Source organism: Taudactylus pleione, unplaced genomic scaffold (genome assembly GCF_031769625.1).
Source record: "Taudactylus pleione unplaced genomic scaffold, aTauple2 ptg000005l, whole genome shotgun sequence".
NCBI classification, from domain to species: Eukaryota; Metazoa; Chordata; class Amphibia; order Anura; family Myobatrachidae; genus Taudactylus; species Taudactylus pleione.
The window spans coordinates 16,801,657-16,812,832 of record NW_028284408.1 but is presented as its reverse complement, the minus strand read 5'-3'; the positions used below and the strand labels follow the sequence as shown (position 1 = coordinate 16,812,832).

General features: G+C 39.4%; 1 protein-coding gene across 2 annotated transcripts in view; it reads right to left on the bottom strand.

Annotated features, from left to right (window-relative positions):
• Positions 1 to 333: 333 nt before the first annotated feature.
• SLC25A30 (solute carrier family 25 member 30) overlaps positions 334 to 11,176 on the bottom strand; it is a 29,290-nt gene continuing 18,447 nt past the window's right edge. For both annotated transcript variants that reach the window (XM_088442813.1, XM_088442804.1), the window contains 5 exons: positions 7,840 to 7,935; positions 7,632 to 7,756; positions 5,545 to 5,677; positions 5,115 to 5,195; positions 334 to 2,905 (listed from right to left, as the gene is read on the bottom strand). In XM_088442813.1, the coding sequence (XP_088298939.1) occupies positions 2,864 to 2,905; positions 5,115 to 5,195; positions 5,545 to 5,677; positions 7,632 to 7,756; positions 7,840 to 7,935 (477 nt within the window). In that variant the 3' untranslated portion in view covers positions 334 to 2,863. The remainder of the gene's footprint in view (positions 2,906 to 5,114; positions 5,196 to 5,544; positions 5,678 to 7,631; positions 7,757 to 7,839; positions 7,936 to 11,176) is intronic.

The following is an 11,176-nucleotide window of genomic DNA, read 5'->3' as shown; positions in this document are numbered from 1 at the left end:
ATAAGGCAGATACCTGGCAAGTGTGTTCTCAAACCAACTAGTGACACTGCAGGAAATCACACTCGCCTGTCCTTTCACTCTCCCATTTATTTCAAAACCCTTCCTTCCACTTATATATAGCTTGGTGGATCAGATGCTTATAAATAATTGCAGTTGCTCCTGAGCTGCACACAGCAGCCAATTAGCTATGGTATAAAATAACTGTACTGTATGGAAAGGTCTGAATTTTGGTTGAGTGTCTGACAAGCCCACCATGCTACAAAACTGCTGACCATGCACATCCGATTGCTCCAACCTCAGCCATTCAATATTCTGAAGGGAAGAGTTCCAGTGTAACACAAAAAGCATAATTTAATAGCAAACATGTTGGTACAGATAACTTGCAACTCAAAAAATACAGCCAAGCATGTTATACAAAACAATGTTTACAAATCAAAATTGCTTCACAGTTAAATGTCACTATAAATAGAGTAATATGGATAAATGTCCCATCATACATGAATGGTCTTTTGTACACCTACAATTTGTTTAATTACCATAAGATCAGCACAAGCTGTGTTGATAAATTATGCAAAACATATAAAAGTTAAAAAGGAGGACCATCTATACAACCACTCTGCTTAATGACAACATACCACTTTTCATACAACATAAACTGAACAGGTCATGGACTGAAAATGATGCCTAGGAGAAACTGGAACTACAGCCATGGACGGATTCCCCACCTCCTGTAGAAATTATGGGCGTCTAGTTTTCATTAGTTCTTGTCCAGTCACTTTGTGCTCCAGTCAGATATTAGGAGTGGTTATGGTTTAGTATAGAGCATATTTTTCATAATACAACTCAAAATAATATTCAACATAGTGTAATACAAAGTGTCTATTAGATTTTAAATAGGACCTGTTTTCTTGTTTCAATAGTCAACTAGCTGCTGTACAGGATTCTCCACTGCACCAAATGAAATACTTAAGTGTTTTAATTAGAATATAAACCAGTGTTACCTAGTAACATTTGCTTCGGCTTAAAGTATGTGAAGCAGTAAATTTTAACAAGAACAATTCCTTTGAAGAAAAAAAAAAGTTTGTACATATTTACAGTGTTCATTTTTAATCCAAAATGGAGGAGAAAGGAAAAAAAAAAAAAAAAAGGCAACACAACTTTGTCACTAGCACCTATAAATCATGGTCGCCACGACTGAAGCAAATTTACAAACTTGTCCATATAGCTATAGAAATGCAGCTATTTAGCAGTCATTCTAACTACATTGGCAGGAATAGGCAAAGTGTCTTGTGCACAAATAAAATATAAAATACACATTTGAAGCCTTTCACCTGAAATGTCACCTTCCAATAATTGAATGTCAGCAGTGTAAGTGGAATGTACAGCTCCAAATCTACTGGAACAGTCCAGGTTCCACCACAAAAAGTCCTCTTACATTCTTGCTGGCCCAAGATACTAAGCTTGTGTATTCCTTTAGATCAGTGGTTCTCATACTCGGTATGTAGGACCCCACACAAGTCACATTTTCCATGTCACCCAGCAGGAGCACAGGTACTGACTGACATCCACAGGTGAAGCCAATTATTTCACTTGTGATTTTGTGAAGAGACCTGCAAAACAGGCACTGTTTGGGGTCCTGAGGACAGAGTTTGAGAACCTGTGCTTTAGATGCACTACAATCATCCTGGTTTTAGAAGTGTACTGAAAAAGTAGCTTTTACATTCACTGAAATGTTGCAATACACTAGCAAAGTAACCTTCCTAACAAAATAATCAGATGTATATACAGGTTGAGTCTCCCATATCCAAAATGCTTGGGACCAAGGGTATTTTGGACATCGGAATATTCCGGATTTTGGAATAATTACATACCACATTGAAATGTCTTAGGAATAGGGCCCAAATCTAAACACAGAATGCATTTATGATTCATATACACCTTATATACACAGCCTGACAGGTAATTTTATACAATATTTTCAATAATTTTGTGGCTCAAACACAGTTTATGTACATACATGAAATTCATTTATGTTTCATATACACACAGCCTATAAGTCATTTTATACTTTATTTTTAATAATTGTGTGCCTTAAAACAGTTTGAGATAGTGACATTTTTGATGGTTCAATGTACACAGTCATGCTAAAAATATTCCATATTTCGGAATATTTGGATATGGGAGACTCAACCTGTACTACATTCTTGAACATATAAAAACAGATACATAGAACAAGTGACAAAAAAAATGTAGACTTTTACAGATCGTGATAATAGAGTACATGAATTGTTTGACAATGTAACAACTTGAAATAAAAATACTTCTGGATATTGATAAGTAACTTTGCCAGATTAGAAAATGGTCTAAAAATATTATAAAGGGTGGAGGCGAGGGGAGCATTTTGGTTTTATACTTAGCAATAAATAGCATTCTACAAAAACAGAGCTGTGAAACATAAAAAAGGGCAGTTTACATGTATAAAAATATAGAATTTGTTGAACCCCTTCCATCAATGGACAACCTTTTATACCTCTTAAATAAGAAAGGAATCCATAGTGTGCATCATCCATGCTGTGTTTAGCAACCACAACAAGCAACAGTTATGGTCTTTCGAAAAATAATAATTAAAACAGAAAATATATAATGATATACATGTTTTTCTAAAGAACAAATGTTTTAATGTGGTCAGGGTGCTTTTTTTAAGATAGGACCACCTGGCTTCCAAGAGTGTCGGAGCTCTTCATCAATTCCTCCAAGTGACATGTTGGATAGTTGGAGCACAGAGGTCTGAAATTCTATATGGCTCCTGGTATAAAAAAAAAAAAAAAAAAAGACTTTGCTAGCTGCACGGAATCCCATACCACTATAGGTTCAGTTTCTTGAGCTGTTCATAAGTTATAAAGAACTGTAGTGTGTTAAGGATTCATGACCATTAGACCAGTGATTAAAACAATAGCAATGTACCAATAACAGGCTTTTTGCAAATCTCAGTTCCTCCTCCTTATAATCATGTATAAGTTATTTTATTATCAAGGTGCAAAAAGAAAAATAAGTGACCATACACAGATGTTGCCGCATGTCCCAAAGACCAGGGCCATGGTCCTATTTTGTAACTCACTAAAGTTACCAAAGAGAACCTGTTCTGTGCTTGGGAATGTCTATTATTTTAGGACTACACACTAACAGATTAGACTACTTGCCTACATAAAAGTTAATATTGCAATTTTGTATGACCACTTTTACAGTGTGTGCTCAAATGAGCTGGGAAAATGTCTGTACACATGTAAAATTATACTTTATGTATAGCTAAAACTTAAAAAGCTACTTAGGATTGCAAAATAGGTATTACAGTCTAAAACAGACCAACTACAACATGACACCTGTGTAATTGTTTTCTGACTGCTGCTGTATACCTACTAAAAACACTATATAAAAATATTGTCATTTTATTTACATTCTTTCCTCATATCATTGTCCCTATATTAAAAGCAGACAATAATTTGAACCATACTCTGCCTGTTGCCAGTCTGGTCTCACTGTTAAACACTGTGTGGTCATGGAATCAGTATGACTTACCACCGGCCGCATGTCTACGACATTCCCAACTGCAGAAGCCCGGCAGTGAAGATCCCGACAGGTAAGTATATTTTCTATTTACTAGCCTCCCTTCCCCTAACCCTCCCTTAGGGGTGCCTAACCCGAACCCACTCCACGTACACTATCTCCCCCCCCCCCCACCCCCCGGGAGCCGCTAACCTACCCATCGCCCCCCCACCCCCACGACTGTCCGTGCCCGGCTTACCTTCGATCGGTAAGCCGGGTGTCGGGCTCCCGGCGTAGGTCTAATGACAGGCGTCGGGATTTCCACACCTGCCATTAGACACTTGCTGGGATTAGACAGTCGGCATTTAGACCGTCGGCAACCCATGGTCACAGGTTTCACCTAGCTCTCACATTAGGGCATATTCAATTGGGTTCGTGGCAAAAAACCTTGCACCCAATTTTGGATTACCGCGGTTATGCGCACTCCCGATACCCGCGCTATCAGATTTAAACAAAAAAAAAAAGTGGTAGGGGTTTTCAACTCCAGGCACATTGATTAAAAAAAAAAAAGTCTGGTGGCCTCCCCTCCATCTTGTTACTAGGGAGGGGGCTGCTGGGAGATGTAGTTCTCCCAGCACCAGCTATACACATGGGAGGAGGAGGGGGTCACACACATACACACACACACTTACTCTGCTGCAGAAGACTCGGCTCCCAACGCTGGATGCAGAAGACAACGCTTCGGAAGGTGAGAAATTAAGGACTAATTAAGCCAATTGGAAACTTCCAATTGCTTAATAATAATTTCTGAGGGGGTGGGGTGCCCCGGGGTCCCAGAGCAAGTCCCGGTGATTTTTCCTAAAATTAACGATTTTAGGGGAAAACAAATAAAAAAATAAAATCAGACTTGCTCTGGAGCTGTGAGAAAAAAAAAAAAGATGCAATGATTTCTATAGAAATCACCACTTCCCATTTTCAGTCACCTAATTGAATAGAAAAACCCAGTGCCGCAGATTTTTTTTAAAAAGCCCACCCACAATTGGATATGCCCCTTTGTCTTCTTAAAAATGTTTACTTAAACAACCATGGTCACAAATCTGCAGATTTGGTTACGGCTATAAATTAGCTAAGCAAGTCTGCCCGGCAGGTTTTAATGGCCTTCTTTATGGTAATATTCAGGTCACGATCACTCCGTAAAATACCTGCAACTGATATTGGCAGATTACTTTATATACGGATTGTGACATATGCACAATTCTTCTATTACACCTTTTTAGTGCTTCTATCCTTATACTTACTTTTGGCTACTTTCATTTTTATATTTAGGACATCGTTCTCCATAGGTTATTTACACAGATGAGCACTGAATACTGTATAAATGTAGGTGTATGGTAAGTTGGATAGGCCAATTTTACTTGCATACTGTTTGGCATCATCGAGTGATGACTATACAGTATTGTTTCACTTGCATTACTTTTTATGAATGCAGCTGAACTATAGGATTCATAGTTTTCCTCAGACATAAAAGCACAATGACAAAGGTTTTCACTTTAAATATTGTGAAAGGATACAATAATATTCCAGGGTCCCAGTCTCAACCAGTTTGGCCAGAAACCTTTGTACAAAGCAGAAAAGCCTTCATTCTTCCAGGTCTGAAAGTAAAATCTACGTTACTACAAACCGGATGTGAGAATGCAGCAAAAAACACAGTAGGTTTTACCAACATATCACAATAAGCAAAACAATGTGATTATGAAGATTGCTTATTAGTAAGTACTCCGCTTAAAATATAGAAGAGTAAAAAAGTTTGGATACTTGATGAAGTCACCAACTTTTTTCAGATATGACAACACAGTACCTGTTATACTACTTTATATTTTGCAGAGTACAAATAGGATGCATACAATTCAAATCATCATTTTTTGGGGGAAAACATGCATTGTCCTTCAGAATGTACAGAGAAGCTTTGTGGGACTATAAATTATATGTAATGAGATGTACCTGCAGTAAGCAGTCTAGCGTGCCTTTGTAGCTGGACCCTTCACAAACGGACCTTTGGTTCATCATCCGCGTTCTCACAACATCAACTGGATTTGAAGCTAGTGCTCCAGCCAAGCCACAAGTAAAACTCGATCTAATTTTAAAGCAATGTCACGAGTCAAACACTGCGGGGAAAATAATGACAAACAAAAAAAACATAGCTCTGTTCTTATGCTTTTAACACTGTGGTGGGTGATTTGTCAAATCTTCGAGCCTATAAAATGACAATTAGAAGCCAATTAGTTGATATTTTATCTCTGTTAAGGTGCCCATACACTGTGCGATAAATCAGCCGATCTGACGGATTGGTGAGATTTGGCTGCTATATCGTACAGTTTATGGGCATATCGGACAGAGCGCACATCCGTGGGGTCGTACATTGCACCCCCAGATCTTACTGCAGTTTCAGTCGATCTGGGGATGTGATGTTTGATCCCATGCAGTGCTATGCGGGTGGGGGAGCTGGCATATCAGGCGGTCGGCCACCCAATCGCACCGTGTGTGGGGACCACCCGATATGTCGGACGTCGGATCCCCCATCGCGCCGTGCATATCGCACTGTGTATGGCCAGCTTTAGACATGTATCCCTTTGATATTGCAATCACTGTTCTCAACTCTACTAGGTTAGAACCGGGATAGTTTTTCACACCGAAGTTAGTGCACCCTAACCAGAAGTTTAGACGGGTTTAGCCGTTTTACATGGCTAAACCCAGGGAAAAAAGGGCGATAATTAGAGAGCGCCCAGAACAATTGAATTGCAACACTGGGCGCTCATATATTATCAGATCTAAAAATACAATTGAATCGCCCCCAATGTTTCCCTTATTGACCTGCTACAGAATAATCTAACAAGCTGAGTGTTCAGTATTCAATTAGAAAGCAAGACATGGAAACGGGGAGAATAAATGGGCAAAAAGACAATCTTTAAAAATAATAAAATCTGTACTATGAATGTATTGATATAGAGGTAGATGTACTAAACCTTGGAGAGATAAAAGTACCAACCAATCAGTTCGTCATTTTTCAAACACAGCCTGTAAAATTACAGGAGCTGATTGGTTTGTACTTTCTCCCCAAGGCTTAGTATGTTTCCCCCATAGAGAGATATAGATAGATCACACGATAAAACAAGTGCTAGAAGAAACAACTTTCTTTAAAACAGGTTTCTTTAAAACCGGTAGAACGTGACAATTAGATGGGTGTTCCTCACACGCCATGCTTACAATTACCTGAGAACTATCTTACTGGACCTATACTAAGGTTTCAGAGTAGGTAGTGATTAACGAATAGTGCAGATAAATGACTAGCTGGGTGACTAGTATGATCTGCTGCCCCATGGCGGACAAACATTTTGACTATAACAAACTGCCACACAGAAAGGCAGATAATGAAAAGGGGATAAGAATGTCCCAAACTAGACAAAAACCTTTTAAATTAATCACAGTCCTTCCCCCTTACTAAGTGATAAAAAGAAGAATAAGGGCAATCTTGTATATAAAATTCATTGGTCTGTCTGGTTATACATTCGGAAACCTTGAACACCCCTGCACCGATTGGGATGAAACCAGCGCGGGTGGTCCAGGTTTTAGGGGGGATAGGAGCCAAACCTTCCGTTGGTGTACGCTGGGCAGAACTTTGACCCGGGCAGCCTGTTCTGGCCCTTCCACTGGATGGATTTGGATTCAAAATTCACAGAGGGGTAGCAATTTGTCTGGGATGCCTAATGTAGTGGTTGGGGTCCCGGTTGGACCTCACTGCGGAGTGAGCTGGGCAGAACTTTCCTCATGACTGTGTTGGAAGAGCTGCTAACTGATTCTAAAATGTTGAGTTACATCCAACTCATTGTTAACTTAATAACTTGAAGATTTAAACCCGGGCAACGCCGGGTACTTCAGCTAGTAGTATTAATAAATGCAAAGTGAGGCTTGTTTTGCATTTTATTGCTATTGTCGTTTGATAATAAGCAGTTGTGACTGCTGGATTTAAAAGGCTTTGAAAACCAGATGTTTAGTAAATATACCCCCCAAAAGAGCAATTGTAGACCTACAGAAAGTGTGTGTAGACGGTGTCACCCATTAGACCAGACAGGATCAGGTGCTTCTTGGTGATGTCATATACCGGTAACTCCACCCCAACAACAATAGCTGCTCTCTGTGCAGTGAGCGATACCCCCTAAAAATAAATATTACGTTACTTTCTAGAAAAGGAGAATGGGTTCTTTAACATCTTAACACAACCAAAAAAATGATTGTTACCTTCCACAGCCCTTTTGTCCCCTCCTGCTGGTAAATACTGATGAAGTTTCCAATCATTCCTCCTTGGATCACGCTGCCTTGAGCCTGCATTCTTATCTGGTTAAAAGACAATGGGGCCAATGTAAGGAAAGCAGCTCATCCTTCCACTATAATACCGGAATGGTGTTCTGCAGGATGGGGCTTTACATGATGATCATAAAAAAAGGCACATACATCTAATATTTTATTACATAATTAAATGAATAACCCTTCAGATTAGAGAATAGAAAAGCCATATATTTTTTTACTTTGCCATTTTATATTGTCAAGCAAGGCAGTTATTGGTAGATAATCTACACAAAAAAAAAAAAAGTTATACATTTCTTTTTACTTTTCCCCCATTTACATGAATAATTTAGTTAGTTAGTAACAGGACATTCTGGAGGTTTAGCAAAAGAGCCAATAAGTCAGAGTGGTTATTTCAGGAGTAAGGAAGACCATGTACTCAGATTGCAGCCAGACTGCCGAGCCTCCTCACAGCTATTTCAGGAATATAGGCAACAGGCGTTAAGCAACAAGCATTTTGTATTAACATATGCACAAGGATTGTGCATAGTGTTCCTGCTCGGGGCTTCCTGAACTCCATGTCCTTTTGTATCTAAGCAACAACTGCAAAAGAGTTAGATCACGTCACACCATGTATTTTCCGTGCCAGAATTATAAAGAGAACATTGATTGCTCCATTCCACACGTTGGTCACATGCTGAACTCAAACATAGCAAAGTCCTTTCCAATCCAGTACTAGAAAGTAAAGCAGACTCTCTGGATTCTAAATAAGGTGGACAACAGTGGCTGTGCTCTTGCCTTGCACCTTCCCTTTTCACTTGTCGCACACACACTCCTTTATATGCACTTGCTATGATGCAACAATATATTTTTTTTTAAAGTAAACATTTTAAAAAGAAAAATGGAACGATTGTATTACTCCAGCTGCTTGCCTGGTCTTAGAACATACAATTGAAAAGCCCAATTTGACTCACATGTGAAAATTTCGTTTTTTGGAGGCTAAGAGGTAAACACAATATTCAGTGCTAAATATTCTACTGTTCTGTGGAAACTGTAAAATGATATCTTCTCTCGCCACTAAATGGTGACGGCCAAGGGCGCCTCACAGAGCTTTAGGCTAATGTGCAGACAGGGTCTGATATAGGCCAAAAAGCAGATTCTGCAGACATTGGAGTTACTGTTCCATCAGCAAGCCCACATAATGATTCTCCGCACAGTTATCACTCCAGTTCTGGCTCCTTATTGGTAAAGCGATTCTCTAATAATCTACTACTAATGCCGATGCATGATAGCACAATTGTCACAGTCTATTGAGGCATAAACACTCCAGTTATTTTATGTATATTATGCAGCTCTGTAATACACAGCTTCTCTTACATATCAATGTTAGGGCTTTACTTAATCCAGCTCACCCAATTTTTGAGCAGGAATTTACCAGTCTCTTTCTTTCTAAATAATTATTTTAGAGTTTTTAAAATCTGCATTAAAATAAGCAGCCCATGGGGCTCATACGGGTATACAATAGATGGCAGCTGTAGGTCATTCCCTGAATTCTGTATGACTGTGTACTAGAGAAGATTGGGTTATCTAGCCATTGCATCATATTACGCTCTGCTCTCGGGTGATTGGAATATACTGAAGCGGAGCAGCAAAACTTTAATAAGATCGAGAAAACAAATCTAAAATGTCAGGGAAACTCATTATATAGGTGTTTTATGTATTTCTCCCAAGGCAAATATGGAGACAAATATGTACAAGTCTTCTCCATAGACGGAGGTTATTATGAAGCTACTGGAATCATCTGGCACCCAAACAAACAAAGATTCGTAGGGAATGGGCCTGAGCAGCAATTCTGTGTCACACCGGTGTGATCATTGAACGAAAAAAAAAAAAATCTACATCAATAAAGAAACACAACCAAGATCAGACAGATCAGTTTCCAAAAACATTCCTCACACTAAAGGCCCCCATACAAAAGTGACAGATTGCCGCAATTCCATGATCCACAGACGTTGGAGTATCAGTGAAATTAAATGTGTTGGATTTCACAAATTTGCCGATCAAGATCAAAATGAGATAGAAAACCCCAAGTTGCTGATCACTAACATGTAGATTGTCACTGATTTCCCGATAGATCAGCAACCATTTTTGACCGCTGGTCAGCATTTCCCACTGGCAGATCAGGGGATCGGCAAATGCATGGGGCCCTTATCAATGCAGGGTTTCCATTTTTCCTAGTTGGTGTACAGATGTATTCATTACTGGCTGACATTTTAAGAGAGCTACAGGTGGAACTAATTATTTCACATGCACTGTTAGTGCTCCCTGAGGAACGAGTGTGGAATACTAGAGGTAGCTTAGGGCACAGAGGGATTAGATATAGAAAACTCAGGTTGTTTATTGTCTCAACAGACAGCGCAAAAATATGTCTGTGCATTTCCTTCACTCAAAACAAATAAAAGTTAGAGTGTCACCCGCTGTGTTCAGCCGCTCTCCCTATGGCTCCTTTTGATCATTAGTTCTTTTGGTTTAATGCATATTTTGCACCTGACTGCAATCAGGTATTTGATTATCTAACATGAAGTAGAGCATTATTTAGTTACATTGTTAGTGGATGTAACAAGATTAAGTGCATTTCACAGCAAAAAAAAATAAAATAAAAAGTGTAAAAATAAAAGTTATAGCCAGGCCTGTACAGATGTGTGTTCATACACCTATTCCTTTTGCATCATACTGTGCATGAATACCTGGCACGATTCCCGTGCAGCATACTTTTTCTTCAATTTGGCAATTTAGTTCTCAGCTTCTCCCAGGATAGGCACAAAACGCGTTGCTGCCTGGAGTATGGTGTGTCCCTAAGCAAGATTGGGATCATCCTGTACGTCCTGTATATACCTATTACAATCCATCTTTACAAGTCGTGGCACCACTTCTATGGTGAATACATCTCCTGGAACGGCTGATCATCTCGAGAAAGACGAGTCATAGTAAAATCCTGGGAAGTCTTGCGGTGATCTACACAGCCACTACTGGACCTGGCGGCCAGCGTATCTCCCAACTCCTGCTATCTGCAACTCTATCGAGGTATAGCACGGTAACTACAATGGGCAAGCAGCTCTCCCACTGTTCCACTGAGACATACATTTAAACAGCACAGATTATATCCATAGAGGTGGCCTTTTGGACACTTCTGTAACCAAGTAAGACCGGCACTATTCATATCTGAATGGAACAGTCTCTTGCCACATTGTTACTTTAAGTAAATTGGCTTTTACAATAATTTGGGAAACTG